Source organism: Lasiodiplodia theobromae (assembly GCF_012971845.1).
Source record: "Lasiodiplodia theobromae strain AM2As chromosome Unknown scaffold_3, whole genome shotgun sequence".
NCBI lineage: Eukaryota > Fungi > Ascomycota > Dothideomycetes > Botryosphaeriales > Botryosphaeriaceae > Lasiodiplodia > Lasiodiplodia theobromae.
In genome coordinates this window covers 380399-396942 of record NW_023336519.1, presented here as the reverse complement: position 1 = coordinate 396942, position 16544 = coordinate 380399, and the positions used below count along the sequence as shown (strand labels likewise).

The 16544-nt window shown below is 54.1% G+C and overlaps 5 protein-coding genes across 5 annotated transcripts; 3 read left to right on the top strand and 2 right to left on the bottom strand.

Annotated features, from left to right (window-relative positions):
• Nucleotides 1–853: 853 nt before the first annotated feature.
• On the bottom strand, nt 854–2168 carry LTHEOB_1077 (Tubulin-tyrsoine ligase-like protein; the record flags this gene model as incomplete). The annotated part of the gene is made up of 3 exons (XM_035507451.1): nt 854–1759; nt 1814–1969; nt 2025–2168. The coding sequence occupies 3 exons, from the start codon at nt 2166–2168 to the stop codon at nt 854–856; spliced, it is 1206 nt and encodes a 401-aa protein (XP_035367424.1).
• Nucleotides 2169–3210: 1042 nt separating this feature from the next.
• LTHEOB_1076 (Nuclear and cytoplasmic polyadenylated rna-binding protein pub1) lies at nt 3211–5082 on the top strand (the record flags this gene model as incomplete). Its single annotated transcript, XM_035507440.1, has 5 exons — nt 3211–3579; nt 3832–3936; nt 3990–4637; nt 4692–4830; nt 4886–5082. The coding sequence occupies 5 exons, from the start codon at nt 3211–3213 to the stop codon at nt 5080–5082; spliced, it is 1458 nt and encodes a 485-aa protein (XP_035367423.1).
• A 1593-nt stretch (nt 5083–6675) lies between these two features.
• On the top strand, nt 6676–9456 carry LTHEOB_1075 (ATPAse AAA+ type core protein; the record flags this gene model as incomplete). The annotated part of the gene is made up of 1 exon (XM_035507429.1): nt 6676–9456. The coding sequence occupies one exon, from the start codon at nt 6676–6678 to the stop codon at nt 9454–9456; it is 2781 nt and encodes a 926-aa protein (XP_035367422.1).
• Nucleotides 9457–13800: 4344 nt separating this feature from the next.
• Nucleotides 13801–14333, top strand: LTHEOB_1074 (uncharacterized protein; the record flags this gene model as incomplete). Its single annotated transcript, XM_035507418.1, has 2 exons — nt 13801–14153; nt 14210–14333. The coding sequence occupies 2 exons, from the start codon at nt 13801–13803 to the stop codon at nt 14331–14333; spliced, it is 477 nt and encodes a 158-aa protein (XP_035367421.1).
• A 101-nt stretch (nt 14334–14434) lies between these two features.
• LTHEOB_1073 (Fungal fucose-specific lectin protein) lies at nt 14435–15450 on the bottom strand (the record flags this gene model as incomplete). The annotated part of the gene is made up of 3 exons (XM_035507407.1): nt 14435–14820; nt 14921–15359; nt 15418–15450. The coding sequence occupies 3 exons, from the start codon at nt 15448–15450 to the stop codon at nt 14435–14437; spliced, it is 858 nt and encodes a 285-aa protein (XP_035367420.1).
• Between the last annotated feature and the right edge of the window lie 1094 nt (nt 15451–16544).

The following is a 16544-nucleotide window of genomic DNA, read 5'->3' as shown; positions in this document are numbered from 1 at the left end:
GAGGTAGAGAGTACGTGAAGCAGCGAAGGGGGATGGATGCACGGTTCTTTTCTTAATGTCAACACACTTCTTCTCGTCTCTCACTTGCTCTCCATCTTTGTCTTGTCATGGGCAAAATTCTACACACACACGCCCGAACGATAGCTTCAGCTACCCACATACGTTTTTTTTTTTCTGAGGCTGGAGCACAGTTACACTTGGGGCCTTACTGTTCTCCACACTGGCGGCTGCGATGCCCCTCTGTGTAGGGGGGCATCGTAGCCGAAGGCTAGCGAATTTGTTTTCCGCCCATGTCGTGAGCAGTCAGCTATCATCCGGATGTAAGTGGAGCATTCACAATTGTACATTCACATCTAGACGATAGCTTCAAAGGCCCACATGCCTTGTTTTCTATCTCTAAAAAAAATCAGCTGAGGCATAATTACCCCAGATTCGAGGGTCCTTTTATTCATCGCGCTAGTCTTTGGCTGCAACACCACTCTCTATGTCACTAGTGGCTAGAGTAGTAAGGTTTAATGGCTTTCTGCTGTGCTATGGGACCTCAATAGCGCGCTTGAGACACGCATGCTGTGTAACCCGAAGCCTCTCTGGTTTAAAGGAGACTTTAATGCAAAAAAAAAAAAAAAAACAGGCAGTACTCGCATAAAAGCACTAATGAAGCCATCGTAATGCAAAGATGATATTGGGTGTGGCTTTGGCGCATAAACGCGCAGTACACCGAATTTCCAATTTTGAATCTTTACGTCTTTCGAAGCTGAACTTGCGTTCGAGCTCCCCCCCTAAGATTGACGAGCCCAGTGATCTTTCCAGATCTCTGGCAGCAGGCGTCTCCTCCAGTGCGCAGTGCATACTTTCAGATATTGAAGAAGTCGTCATCGAACGTTGTATCGCCACCGCCAGTGCTACCACCCGCGCCTCCCATGTCGAAATCGGTGTAGTTGAATAGGTCATCGAACGTGGAGTCACCCTGGCCGAACATATCGTTGAGGTCCTGACTGTCCTGCTGCTGCTGGTTCTGCTGAGCCTCGTCTTGCTTCTTCTGCTCCTCTTCTTCCTTCTTTTTCTTTTCCTCTTCTTCCTTCTTCTTCTTTTCTTCTTCTTCTCGCTTCTTCTTCTGTTCCTCTTCGGCAGCCTTATTCTTCTCGGCCGTGTTGTCAAGCGCGCTGAAATCGATCTCAATCGCGGCGTCCTTGTTCGTGCTGGATCCGCCAGGGCCATCGTTGGAGTCGCTGTTCGCATAGCTCTCAAGACCGGGGAGTAGTGCGAAGTCAAACTCATCATTACCGTCGCCGCCCATGGCAGTGTCACCTCCGTTGTTCTCGTTGTCGTTGCTGGCTGCGAAATCCTCGAACATGCTGTCGAAGTCGGCATTATTGTTGACACCCGCAGTGGTGGGAGTGCGGCCGAACAGGTCGTCCGTCGTAGCAGTTGCAGGCGCAGGCTGCGCTGAATCGCCAGTCGATGCTTGGGTCTGGATGGCCGGCGGCCGAGGTGGAAGATGCGTGTGCGCAGCGACGGAGGGCGCTCCCGCCGTGGACTTCGAGCTGGCGGGCGCGGCTGCCGGTGCGTCTGTCATGTCGACATCCTTCTGCTGCTTCTCTTGCTTGACGGGCACGACCGGAGGGGGTGCAGCAGCCTTCTTCTCGGCGGCAATCTTCTGTGCGGCTTCGAGGGCGCGCTCCTGCTCTGCCTTCTCGCGCTTCTCGCGCTCTTCACGCTTCACGGCGAGGTCTCGGCGCAGGACGGCTTTCGCGCGGAACTACGGGGACAACGTTATTGAAGATCAGGCCATTCATAAGGCGTGGCAGCTCACAAGCTCGTGCTCAATTTCATCAAGGCATTGGTGAAAGCGCTCGTAGCTGGCCGAGATGGAGATGTTGTTGTGCCTGGGTCCGTTGAGGCCTTGGGTCGACGGGAAGGTGAGCTTCGGGCGTTGGGGGTTTTTCATGCTATGGCCGATTTCGAGCAGCTAGACGCGTTCAGCAGTCGTCCGACCAGGGCCAATTAGGTTGCGCATCACTCACCGCGCCATTGAGCATGGCCTGCATCGACTCGAGCAGCGCACCCGCATTGTGGGGGTGTCGCACTGGCTTGTCGTCGGGCTTCTGCGTGGTCGTCGGGGCGGCGGGCTGGGCGGGCTTGGTGTCGGGCGGAGCGGCGGTCGCCATGGTGAGTGTGGAGTGCTGGAGCTCGCGGGTCGCGGGTCGCGGATTGTGGGCTGGGAATGCGCTGGGCGTCGTGTGGGCGACAGCGGGCGTGACAGGGTAGGCTGCTGGGGGCGGGCACGCGGGGCCGTGGTGAGTGAAGGCGGTGGCAGGCGGCACAGACGGGAGAGCGACGGCTCGCTCGCCGGGTCGGAGCGAAGCAGCACGGGCTTGTCGCAGGCGAGCGGCTAGGGCAGCAGGGCGGCACGGCAAAGCAGGGTCAGCGGTGCTTTGGCGGGTGCGGGCTTGCTCGAAACAGCGCAGCCCTCAGGCATGCGGCTCACAGGCGCACGTGGAGGCCCTAGACTAGGCAGTGCCCTGCTCGACGACCGAAGGTGTCGACTCCACCGGCGATCCCGCAGGCCGCGCGCCGTTGGACAGGCGGCTTGAATCAGGCGCTATTCTTAAGTTAGCGCGCGAGCGGCCCGGTGGAATTTGAGCCCTAGGCTGGGTAGCGCGCCTTCCCTCGCGGCGGCAGCGGGAGAAGCCCAAGAAGTTCTTACACCTCGCATCACTCACCCCACAGCTCGACTGCGCGCCGACAGCTCTGCACGTCGCTTGCTTGCCCAAGCGCCCCCCCCTCGTCTCTTTTCCTCTCCCCTCCATCCTCCTCTCCCTCACCCTCCCGCCCCCGCGTTCCTTGTGTCTGCCCAACGCGAAGCCGCCGTCTTTCCCTGCACGGCCTCGACGCCTCCCGTCGCCGTCCCAGCGAGTCGGTTTCCGTACCTGTACCCGCACACAACCTCGCTCGCCTCGCCCACGCACGCCCTCGCTCGCTGCGAGCGCTCCCCATCTCTGCCATCTGCATTCGCTCGACGGCATCAGTCTTTGACCCGCGTCCACGGCTCCGCCAGCCTGTAGCTCTCCGTCGTCCGCTCCGCCCAACAGCAGCTCCGTCGCGTGTCAGTCAGTACCACCAACCCCCACGCGCCAAAACAGCTCCCCCATCGCGCCCGAAGCTCGCTTGCTCATCCACTGCACCAGACTGCCATCTCGCATCTCCGCAATGTCTGACACCGCTGCGTCTGGCGCCTCGCTCCCCCCGCCTCCGGCCTCCGCTGGCGCGCCGGGCTACGACAATGGCGCCCAGGGCAACCCCCAGGCCACGCAGGGCCACATGCCGCCGCCGCCGCTTGCTCCCGTCATAATCCCTCAGAACACGAACCCCATCCCCACGGCCATCAGCTCGCCAATGTCCGGCAGCGTCATGTCGCCCACGTCCGCCGGCGGCTACGTTCGTCGCGCTGCCCCGGAGCCGAACAAGCGTGCCCTGTATGTCGGTGGCCTGGACCCTCGCATCACTGAGGATGTCTTGCGCCAGATCTTTGAGACTGCTGGTCACGTCGTGAGCGTTAAGATCATCCCGGACAAGAATGTACGTCGCCCTCTTTTTTCCTCGGCTTTGTCAGCACGCGGTCGCGTCGCATACGGGGACCTGCGCCATCCAAGCTTTGCAGCTTCTATCGATATCTGGCGGTCGACGGCGCTGTGCGAGATTGCTGCCCCGCACCGCCGTGCTGGTCCCCGCGTGCGCCGCGACGACGCCGTGTCGCTCGACAGCCCTCGCCCCCTTCACTCTGCCCCTTTTGTGTGCGCGAATATCCTCTTACAAGGCTAATGTGTGTAGAAATTTCAGTCCAAGGGCCTCAACTATGGTTTTGTCGAGTACGACGACCCTGGCACAGCTGAGCGCGCCATGCAGACCCTGAACGGCCGTCGCGTCCACCAAAGTGTAAGTCGCCTAGCCTTCCCGCTGGTACGACATCTGAGTGACACCTGTGCCAGGAAATCCGCGTCAATTGGGCCTACCAGTCGAACAACCAGCCCAAGGAGGACACGTCAAACCACTTCCACATTTTCGTCGGCGACTTGTCGAACGAGGTCAACGACGAGGTGCTCCTCCAAGCCTTCTCCGCCTTTGGCGCTGTCTCTGAGGCCCGCGTCATGTGGGACATGAAGACGGGTCGCTCTCGTGGTTACGGTTTCGTCGCTTTCCGCGAGCGCCCCGATGCTGAGAAGGCCCTGAGCTCCATGGACGGCGAGTGGCTCGGCTCGCGTGCCATCCGCTGCAACTGGGCAAACCAGAAGGGCCAGCCCTCGATTTCCCAGCAGCAGGCTATGGCTTCGATGGGCATGACGCCGACCACCCCCTACGGCCACCACCACTTCCCGACGCACGGCGTCCAGTCCTACGAGATGGTCGTCAACCAGACGCCGCAGTGGCAGACCACATGCTACGTCGGCAACCTGACTCCCTACACGACCCAGTCCGACCTTGTTCCTCTCTTCCAGAACTTCGGCTACGTTGTCGAGACTCGTTTCCAGAGCGACCGCGGTTTTGCTTTCATCAAGATGGACACGCACGAGAACGCGGCCATGGCCATCTGCCAGCTCAATGGATACAATGTTAACGGACGTCCGTTGAAGTGCAGCGTATGTTGACGACCGACCAGGATTTTTATTATCTGTTACTAACAGGATTTGCAGTGGGGCAAGGACCGTCCCCCGACTGGCCAATTCGATGGCTATTCCCCGGCGGGCGGCCCCAACTCTGCCTTCCCGCCCACGCCTAACGCCTACTTCCCGCAGTACGGTGGACCTGGTGGCCCCATGGGCTCTCCTCAGGGTACGTTTACCCCAAAGTCGGATTTAACCTTTTCCATGAGCTGACAACAGTCCAGGTCCCAGCCCCGGTGCTCAGCCTTTCGCCCAGAACCAGGGTGGCTTCGGCGGTCCTGCCATGGCTCAGCCTTACCAGCAGATGCCGGGCAGTGCTGGAGGTTTCGGCCGTGGCAACGCCGGCGCTCAGCAGTGGGCCCAACCGACTCCCGGCGGCTTCGGTCAGGTCAACAACGGCTTCCAGGGATACTCGGGCTAAGCCGCCCCGCTCACGATTCCTTGCGCAACGGCCGAGTTTTCGCGTACGTCTTCGCTTCGACTTTCGCCTCTTCACACGAGAACCTTCACGCTGTGCTTGGATAACTACCGTATGGTCGCTTTCACATTTGTAAAAATGATGGGATGCAAGCAACTTCTTCCTCCCCCTTGCGCCGGTTCATACTGTAGTTGTCCTTTATTTCTAGGAGAAGTGGGGTTTTGACGGATTCACAACAAATTGCTGCGTTCACACAAGGGTCAAGGATTGCGAGTGGATTTCTTCTGCACTCCAACAAGCATGTCGACACGGTTTCTTCATCAAATGCCGGGGTTCTTTAGTTCTGTCGTCTTTGCAATTGCTCTGCAATGATTCTTCTATTTGGAAAAAAATTGCTGGCTTCTTTTTCGTTGGTGGTGGTTCAAATCAGACAAATCATGATGTAACGTGCTCCTCTCTGCTCTTTACAGAAAATCACTTTCTTATCTACTACACATACCCCTTTGTCGCAGGTACTGGTCGCTTTCTCATTAGCTTCATCGGCGAGCGTTTCTTTTCTGAGTTTATCGGAACGATCTGCAATGGGCTTTGCTTTCAGTATCTCGTACACGTTGATATGGTTTCCTCACCAAACGCTGTTTTCCTTAAAGCTGAGATTTCATTTGCACACGTTACTGCTCGATTAGCTGCATCCTTGGTGTTCCCATGGGAGACCAGGCGCGTCTCTTCCCTTTGAAATGGCAGAGGGGCAAAGCTCTGCGGGCTGCTGGCATTACCTTTGCGTGTTGGGCACGAATCACGAGGTATGAGATGACGACATGGCCGGAAAAAGACTGCTTGTTGCATTTCTTTCTATCCACGTTTTCCAAAAAGACCTTTTTCGCGAGCGTAGTACACGCCGCTTTCTCTGCTGGTTGCGCAAGAGATTCCCACCATAGACGGCCGAGGCCTTGGTCTTTTCTTTTTTTTCTAATTGCTCTTCCTTCAAAAAGTTGGAAAAGGTGGCAAGGTCTCTCTACGGAGGGTGGAGGCTAAAAGGAAAAAGGAAAAGGAAAAGGAAAAGTTGGGATGGGTTGGGACTGAATGAATAATTGATGAGGTGTTCTACTTCCATACGTGCGTTCTTACTCGTGGAGTTTGAATCTCCGTGTCGCTCGCCCATTGTGTCATGCGCTGTGCGTATTATTGTTATCGGGGGTGCATTAATTGACGCGTCTGTGTGGACTTTGGGACTGGGCATAAACTGGTCCCAGTAATTGCGAAGCTCACGTCCCTTGCGACCGTGTCGTATAGTGGACGCTCGCATTTCTGATTCAAGCGGTCTAAATTTATGCTCGGATGCTGCCGTATAGTTTTAGGCTCGATCCACTTTGCCCAGGGTCCGATAACATCGTCATCGAGTCAACGCTGTTTGGGTCACGTGCTTTGTTCGCGATGTCATTGGCGGCCTAATCATCTCAGTGGCCCGTGCTGCGCAGCGCGACGCGTCTTTCACCACCGCGGCACCTCAATAGGCGAGGCAACAACTCGATGCCTACTGCGGCCGCCACGCTTACCCTATTTGCAACTCTCTGCGTCGCCCTCACCATATACTGTATGGTGTCTGGTCTCACCGCCCTCATTGCTCGTTTGCGCCAGCGTCCTCTCGCTCGCACTCCAGCCGCCGCCACTCCACTACCTCCGCCGCCGCGTTCGTCTTCTCGCTATCCCATTACCTATCCGGCGTACCATTCCACTTTAACGCGTCCATACTCCGCCCCCACTATGTTCAAAAAGGCCGTGGATACACACCACGCGTCCAACAAACCTTCAAAGCCCACGCTCTCTCAACAGTTGTTCCCCGGCGCAGCACCCGCAGCACCACAGCAAAGTGCAAAGCTGTCTCAGGCCGCAATCAAACCAAACACCTCTCGGCCACTCGCAACAGCAGCTGGCAACACTCACAGGACAGGCGCGGCAGTGAACTCAGGTGGAAACTTCCGTTCGGTACACAATGGTGCAGGAGGCCTGAAGCGGACATCGAGTGGCTTGATGAAGGCATTGGATTCGCAAAATGCATTCGGCGAGGAGGATTTGCCCAAGACTGGATCGCAGCAAAACCCCTATATCATAGAAGAAACAACACCGGCGAAGAAGCCGAACGCACCCGCCATGAACAAGATGCCAGTTTACTTTGACGAGAACGACTTCGACGATGACATCGACCTCGATGTCGAAGACCCCTCCACCAAGAGCACCCTCACACATCCTCCTGCGCCGCCAAAGACCACAGCTCCGCCTAAGCCGGAGCCTTTACCGAAACCTCAACCACTGCCTCACACGAATGACTACAAGTCGCGAAAACAAGAGCTCGGTCGGTCTGAGCGTGCTGACTCTGGCTACTTTTCCCAGACGACCCGAGCTGAGTCTTTCACAGAAGTTGAGCCTGCGCCGGACGCGACCCAGCAGATCCCGTGGTCCTCGTCTCCGATAGAACACGTTCAAGCGGCACCACAGGCCAACGCACTGAAGAGATTCATTTACTCTGCTCCTGATGCACCGGAAGATAGGCCTAAGCCGCCGAAGCGACGAACACTGCCTTGGGTTGAGGAAGAGAAAAGGCGTGAGGAGGCGGCGGCAGCAGCAGCAGCAAAGTATGAGAGCTCAAAAGTCCAGTCGAAAGATAGCAAGATGCTATGGAACACTTCGTCGACTGCAATTAAGCAGATGCAGAAGAATCACCGCGAGCGCGATGTAAACAAAAAATTGACGAAGACGTCTGCAACCGGTGTAAGCGGATTGATCGAGGATTCCTTGCGCAGCAAGAAGGGCAAGCTTTCGAGGGTCTTTCTCAGCGAGGAGCAGGAGCATGTCTTGAAGCTTGTTGTCAACGAGGGCAGGAGTGTTTTCTTCACTGGTTCCGCAGGTACGGGTAAATCCGTTCTCCTTCGAGAGATCATCGCAGCGCTCAAGAAGAAATATATTCGGGAGTCGGAGCGTGTCGCTGTCACCGCTTCTACCGGCCTGGCAGCCTGCAACATCGGCGGCGTGACGCTGCATAGCTTTTCCGGAATTGGCCTCGGTAACGCGCCGGTTGAGGAACTTGTCAAGAAGATCAAGCGCAATCAGAAGCACAAGCACCGGTGGATGAGAGTCAAAGTCTTGGTCATTGATGAGGTTTCCATGATTGATGGCGATCTCTTCGACAAGCTGGAGGCCATTGCGCGGAGTCTTCGGAATAACGGCCGTCCATTCGGAGGTATTCAGCTGGTCATCACTGGAGACTTCTTCCAGCTGCCGCCTGTGCCGGAGAAGAACAAGGTCGCGAAGTTTGCGTTTGATGCCAATACGTGGAACACGGTTATTGAGCACACGATCGGTTTGACGCACATTTTCCGTCAGAAGGACCCAGTTTTTGCTGGCATGCTCAACGAGATGAGAGAGGGTCGTCTTTCCCAAAATTCAATCGACGCATTCAAGAAGCTGAACAGGCCCCTTGACTCGGATAGCGGATTAGACGCAACCGAGCTCTTTCCGCTTCGCCAACAGGTTGAGGAAGCAAACCGAAGACGTATGGCAGTTCTTCATGGAGATGTTCGCACTTATGAAGCCAAGGACGGCGGCACTATCCAGGACAAAGTTCAACGCGACAGGATTCTGGCCAACTGCATGGCTCCAGAAAAAATTCAGTTGAAGAAGGGCGCCCAAGTGATGCTCATCAAGAACATGGACGAGACGCTCGTGAATGGCTCACTCGGCCGCGTCATCGGCTTCATGAACGAGGCCATGTTCGACAGCTACCAGCAAAACGAAGCGCAGTACCTCGGCGTCTCGGAAGCCAACAACCCAGACGACCCGGAGGAGCGCATGCTCCTCGAGCAGCGGCGGCGCGCAAAGATCACCGATCTCCTCAACGCCGGCTCGCAGCTGTACCCGGTCGTCCGCTTCACGCTGCCTGATGGAACGCTGCGCGATCTACTCTGCCAGCGCGAGTCGTGGAAGAACGAGCTGCCGAACGGCGAGGTGGTGGCCAGCCGGTCGCAGGTGCCGCTGATCTTGGCGTGGGCGCTGAGCATCCACAAGGCGCAGGGGCAGACGCTGGAACGCGTCAAGGTCGACCTGGGCCGCGTGTTCGAGAAGGGCCAGGCGTACGTCGCGCTGTCGCGTGCAACGAGCATGGGCGGTTTGCAGGTGATGAATTTCGACCCACGCAAGGTGAACGCACACGAGAGGGTGCGGTCGTTTTACACGAGTTTGAGCAACGTACAGGCCGTGGCGGACGCGAAGAAGAAGAAGGCGAGTAGCAAAGCGGGCATGACGGCGGAAGAGTATGAGAGGAGCGTCGTGGAAGATGGCTGGGCAGACGAAGGAGGTGAGTGTGCGTATGGCGGCTTGTAAGGGTAGTGTGAATCGGGGGTTCCAAAAAAGACGAAGGGAGTTTAGCTTTGGGGGTTGCTAGGCTGGCTTAGACGTTGAGGGGAAATCTTGCTTTCTTCCTCGTGCTGAAGGAGGCGACTGCATTGCTAGGAGTTTTCTACATTTTCTCCTTCTATATCCCCCCCCTCTCTCTCAACCGGGCGTGCAGGGTTCGGCGTAGCCCTCGTGGGGTTCTTTCTACGGAGATCAAGGAGTATATCATATGGTAACTGTACTCAATGTAGAGGGTTTGGTATCTGTGCGGTCTTATGATGATGTTCGAGACTTGGTCGGCTGTGATTGGGGATAATGTTGCTCGACTACTGAAAGAGCGTTTGGTGTGTTGTTGGGCACACGCTGGTTGCCTTGCGAGGAAACGCTCGAAGTGTTGTCAGGCCAGCGTTGTTCGTTACTTGAGAAGGCGCTCAATGTATGTTGGTGTTTGAATTAGCTGTACAACCAGCACACAAACGACTGACAAAAGAATTTTCGAAAGCTTGTCACATGATTTTCAGTCTTCGCCACGCTGCTTTCGCTCCTTTTGCACTTACTTGACTTCAAAAGTAAGTGAATTCCTCCCTCTTCGATGCCCTCACACTGTCCTCAGCCTCTCAGCCTCTTACACATTCTGTAAGTTGCAAGTCATCATGATCTCCTTTCAAGCTATCTTGATCTTTCTTACTCTCCTCGTTTCGACGAGTTCTGCTGCAGCGGATTATCATGCACGGGTCGTCCGCCGGGGTGATGCGGGCACTACGTCGCTATCGGGGCACAACGCCACGTCGACCGGGGCAGCCGCAGTTGCGGCCGCCGTCTCTAACAGTTCCACTATCAGCACAAGTATTGCGAGCGCTACTGCTGCCGCCGCAACAGCTTCTTCCTGGCCTATGGATTTGGGCCCCGGAGTGAATGCAAGCGCTTCTTTGACCTTCTTCACACTCTACCAAAACATGACCCATATTTACGACGGCATGACCATCCCACTCCCAATTGTGGCCTTTTATGGGGGGTAGCTGCAAGAGTCTGAAAGATTTGAAAACAGCGAGGGATTGGGATGACAAAGCGGAGGGGTACTACTTTAGTAGCTCGGAGGCGAAAAGGGGGCAGTGCAAGGTCTGGGCGTGAGTGCTTACGCCCCTTCACTTCATCTGATTTCAAGTTCTATCCGTTGGTAAGAGGACTGTCTGGTACTGATATCTTGAAAAATCCAGGCTCCCCAAATGTACCGGCCGGGTCATGGAAGAATTGGAGGGTGGTGACGAGCCGAGGCGGTTCTGGGATGGAATGGCTGGTAGAGTGTCGAGTTTTATGTGCTGGAAATCATAGGTGAAGGGGTAGTTTGTGGACTCTGTTTGAGGTCCTGTGAGATTCTATACTTTACCTATATACTCGGGCTTAATTTGAGCTATGTTTTTGATCATGGAAATTTGTACTTCGCAGGAATGCTGGAAATGGAACCTATCTGAGCGTTGTGATCTACAGCGAGCTTCAAAATTAGAGGAGCAAACAAAAAAGTAGTAGAGCAATAAAAGTTTGCTCAGAGATGATGTGTGCAAGGCAAGAATCACGCTGTAAACCTCTGCGCAGCCACACTACGTTAACTAACCTAAATGTTTGACAAACAGTTTGCAAAATTGAAGCCACCAACTCATGTTATTGCAGAACCAACCGCTTTTAATAGTCAGACAGCTCTTCTGCCGTATTTATATACACATCGCGACTGTGCAGAGGCCTAACCTCCAAACCATCCCCCGCAGGTCTTCATCTACCTTGGAGTTGCAAAACTACCACTCTACTGCTTAGACCAATATGTTCATTTACTATTTGCTCATGCTGGTATTCGTCGTCGAAAATGTTCTGGGTACCAATTTCACGATTACAGAAACGAAAAAAGGCACGGCGATTCTCCCATCTCAAACACCACCTGCCGCTTGCCGGCCGGATCTCCCGGACAACTGTATTTGGCGCATACATCTTGCTTTGCTTACACAGCAAGATCCACTCTGGATATCGGTGGCGCCAAACAATTGCACCGATTTCCGCAGCCCTGGAGGCGAAACATTACTTCTGAAGGATGCAGTGGGATACATGTTCCCTCGCCAGTCTTTCTCAGATACCGGCGAAGCTAGCTGCATTCTCTACCCGTACGTATCTTGTCCAAGTTTACAAGGGGGTTTGATCGAATACATTCTCACTGAATTAAAGAGCGCAGGGCTGCCGTGGACCGGATCAAAGGCTCCAAGTTCTTGGCGTGAATGGATTGAATGAACGTCTTGCGAGAGGTGTGGCAAGCTTGCAATGTTTTTGGTCCTAAAAGTGAGACATGGGTGTACTGGCTCTTTCAGGCAGAGAAAATGGTCTAGTTTCTTATTTACAATGTCTATTCGGTATGAGGGCGACAGTATTACTGTTGAGAAGCTTGTTCTTTGAATTTTCCTTTGTTTAGTCAAATGTACAGCGCAATAAAGATTGATCCCACGAATTGAGAGGCATACGAATGCTTTACTTCAGCTCTCTTTCTGCAATATTGAACTGTTTTAGCAATATCTGATGGGTTTGATCAAATGTTACACACGCTTGGTTGTGTTTGCAGCATTGAAATCTGCGGGCAAGCGGATATCAGGGAAACAAAACAACACAACATCTAGCCCCCTCCGCCAACAGACAGATTCCCAAGATCTTGAACAATGTCTTTGTGTTGTTCCCACACTTCACTACATATATCTCTGGTCCCCAAATATTCCCGTCTTACCAACAATCCAGCATATCCTGGCAAACAGCAAGCATGCACCTTCTTCATGTGACCCTCTTCGCGCTTCCGCTCATTGCCTCCGCTGGCCTCGTTCGGCGACAGCCCCTCAACAAGGACACGACTTCACTCTCCAACGAAACCTCTCGGTTGACTCATGACTGTCCTCCCTACGTGGTGGCCACGACGCCGCCATATTTCAACCAGACGACTTCGAATTTCGCAGTTGCTACGCCAGAACCACCATTGAGACCGATCCAGGGGAATAGTACTACTGTCATTGCGACAGCCACTCCGGGAACAAGGAGACCATCTGGCGGAGTGCCGGATAATGGGCGGGATTACATGCCGCCAAGAAGTTGAATGGCAGCGACAGGGTGCTGGCATCTTGAAAGCGCTTTTTGACATGAGTAGAAATGAATTATCTTTTCTATTTATCTGTTATCTATTGTACACACTGACCCTTCAAATCGTGCTCTCTATTGACTCCTGAATACTGCCACTGGCTTGACTGCTTGACCGGTTTCTGGTGTCCGAAAATGGCTGTTGAGTTAACTGTTAAAGATATTTCCTGTAAATGAAAATGGCTGCCTACCGCCCGGGGCCCTTGCCTGGCCTGAGGCAAACTTCTCTCGTTGTATTTTAAAGTAAGGCCGAATATGCAAGGTCAAGTGACAGCATTCGCTTGCTTACTTGGAGTGAATGGGAACTAATGCTTGCTGTTTGAGACGTGGCTGACACCCTGGCCGGCCGGTTTGAATGTCCTCCTCAACCCAACCAACAACCTAACAACCAACATAGTACCTCACAGTCCGAAAGCTCTGGCCTAATCGCAGAACGTTTTCCGAGTTTAGAATAGTGCCAACCGTACTACTTTGGCTTATGCGGCTGAAAATAGGTGATGAATGGGGTGGCGGTGCTTTCAGGTTTGCTGCTGTTAAATTGTTTTCATCAACAATACCGACGCGCGATGTGCCAGTTCAGGAGTTCGCATGACTTACCTTTGCTTTGAACATGATACAAGGGGAAAAAACTCATGTGTATTCCCACCTCGTATATCGGATGAGGGGACCCGTCATTGGTTTCAATAGAACTTTATGCCCTCAGATATTTTTTTTCTCCGTTAATATCTACTTCGACTTCACTAAACTGTGCCAGCTCAAATGAGCCCCACTCAGTGAGATTAACACCCAAGAACTATTGATATCACTTCACCTAAACGTGAAGTACCCGTCAAAATAATGCTGTGTCGAGGTTGCTCTTTCGGCTTCAAATACCAATCATTGGCCGTAATACAATGAAACGGAGCGGCTTTTCACAAGACACGTCGTTGTCTCACGGTCGCGCTTGCCCGACGGTTGCCCAAGTCATTGATACGCTGTCGCACCTGCCCGCACTGGACCTTGCTTTCTGTGCATTGGTCCAAACATACAAGTTAGTTGCGGCAAGGCTGAAACAACAATCCAACGGTCGTGCATCAAAGCCAACAATACTTAACCACAGATCGCAAAGGAGGTAAGACTCGCTGAAACCCTCATAGGCGTTCAAAACTCACCCACCGTAGCTGAACCGCAACCATGAAGTTCAACACGGCTTCGGCGATGGCTTTCCTGCTCTACAGCGTCACTGCATATCCTTCTCCATTCTCTACATCGGCGTCACTGCAATGCCCTTCCATACCTCCGGACCCCCACGGCTGCAACGAGAGCCAAGGTCTAGGATACACCGGGCCAGAGTCGGATAAGTGGGTCGGCAGCGGATTCACTCTTCAGTACGTCGACATTGGCGCGGATCTCGCCAGCAACTGCCACAACATGCGGAACTTCAGAGGTGAAGCAGGAAAGTGCTACGACGTCAATGGCATATGGTACACTTGCCGCGAAGCCAAGGGCTACACCTTCGACGGCAGCGCGAACTGCAATGTGTGGGCGTAAGTTGAGGTTGATCATGGCTGGGGTGACAAGTGAAGCTGACTCTTCGTCACAGGACTCCCGGATGCGGTCACAACGGAACCTCACCTACGCATTTGGAGAAGACGAGTGAGCAGACATGGGGTTTCGACGCGAGCCACAAGTCTGCGATGCGGGTGCTGAGCTACAAGTGCACGTAGCCTGGGGCTGCTGGGGGTGGGGCTGCGAAGTGCTTTCCGGAAGTGACAGGTTCTCACGGAGGCTTCTACATCCTATTACTAAATCTCATTCCTATGCACTATTAACCTTGAGATACTTCCGTATTGACAGTGCCCAGTGATCTATACGTATCTTCGTCCTGCACGTACTCCCACTCCCTCAACTCCACCTTCCCCGCATCGTCCACCACAGCGTACACCCTCCCAGCCTCGGTCGCCGCGACCGACGAGTACCGCGCCACGCCTTTGAACGGATTGTTCGTGAACTTGGCGTTCGTGTACTGCCACGTCCCCTCGTCTGATATCTTGTTCAGCTTGCACATGGAGATGCCGCCGGTGTCGTCATCCGGCATCGTGTACAGGACCTGCATCCCACCGACGTTGGGGAGATCCTGGTTGTAGCCCCAGCTGAACCCGGCGATGTTGGCCGAGGGTGGAAGGCTGGGGTCGTTCGGTTTGTCGAAATGCTCTAAACGGAAAAAAAAAAGGAGAAAAGGTTATTATTTCCCTCCGACTCCCTGCGTAACTGCTTCAAAGGAGGTTGGTAGTGAGGGGGAGAGAGGACTCACTCGAGAAGGTCATTTGGTTGTTCTTGTAATGGTATTCCCACAGCACATCGTCGTTAACGAAGAACACCGAGAGCCACGGGTTTTTGGTGGTTTGGTTGTAGTCGTATATGTAGTGCGGGACGAAGGCGAGGCTCGAGTTTTGCGGCGGCTTCAACACCGTGACGTCTCTTGAAGAGCCGAGCGTGCTGTCGACCTTCGTCTTGCTTCTACCGAAGGCGTCGATGATCTGGTAATAGCCGTTGGAATCCTGGTACCATATGTCAGAATAATCCGGGTACGAAGGGTGCTGGCAGCTGTAGGAGGCTAAGTGCGTGGCGTCGGGTACGTTCGTGATCGAATCGAGGGGACCGGTGGTCCAGTCGGAGTCGTCCGGGTTCGCGGTGTGGAGCTGGCGTAGGCGCGAGGATGAATCGAGAAAGTAAAGGGTCAGGTTGGGAGTCTGGTGGTCGATTGTGGAATTTAGTTTGCAAGCGTGGAAAAACCGGCAAAAGGCTTACGTTTGAGGAGCATGCATAGTAGCTTGCAGACATGGGAGTTGGCGTCTTGAATAACTCAGAGCGGGAAATGGTGCTGTCCTTGATGTTCACCGGTGACACGGCCCACGTTTTCCCGGATGAGTTCCATGCGGATTGGTAGATGCCATCGCCAGGGGTTTGAAAAAACACAAGATGGTGCTCAACCGAGTTTTGAGTAAAGTTTACTGCTGCAAGATTCGTATTTGGAAGGAATGATGTTGTGGTCGATGTGGATGAATTGGACGAATTGGCGGCATTAGGTGTGTCGTTATTGGAACTGGCCAAGGACCCGCCCACTCCACCTCCAACAGCAGCGCCTATGACGAGGAGGAGAATTATCGCTGATAATATCCAGAAAGTACTTTTGCGCATTCCGCATATCCGTGATCGGGAAGTGTTCGAACGTCCTCCATCTTCGCCGCTCGGAGGTACTGCTTCGGGAAGGTCATCTGTATTGGCCCCGACTTGTGGTAACACATTTATGCCCTGCTCAGCTGCGCCGGGATACAGAGCCGACTTTTGTGCCTTTCGCAGCTGTTCCTGGTGGATCGCCTCGTGGTCGACTTCCAGAGTGCTGAAGGGAGCCGGGCTGGGTATTTTGTTTGTATCATTGGGTCTTTCGTTTTCATCCATGATGCGTTCCAGAAAAAAAAAGTTAAAATCGAGGCAGGGAGTCGCTAATATATGACGGGTTTCCGGGGTGCTCGGACTCGGGTGAGCTGACTTTTGGGTATGACGGGCGGCTGCGTGGTGTTACCACACCAAAACATCAGCCGCACGTGCCCCTGGCGAAGCATAATGCTGGCCGTGATGAAAGGAGTATTTGAACACACCGTTTGGGTATGCAAGTCCGATGGTGCGCTGTGGGGGCCAACAACCAGACGGACGGACCCCGTTAAATTCGTTGATCCTCTGCTTAAACGAATGCACAAGAGGACTTGGCGGCATGGGAGCCCGGTGCGGGGTAAAGCAGAAAAAAACCTCTGGAATGGAGGCGTGTAGGACAAGATCTTTTGTTTCACAGCGCTGCTGAGCTTATCTGCCAAAACCGTGCATAGTGAGAGCGAAGGCTTTTATTGAGTCCTCTTGTGGCCAGATTCTCTTCACAA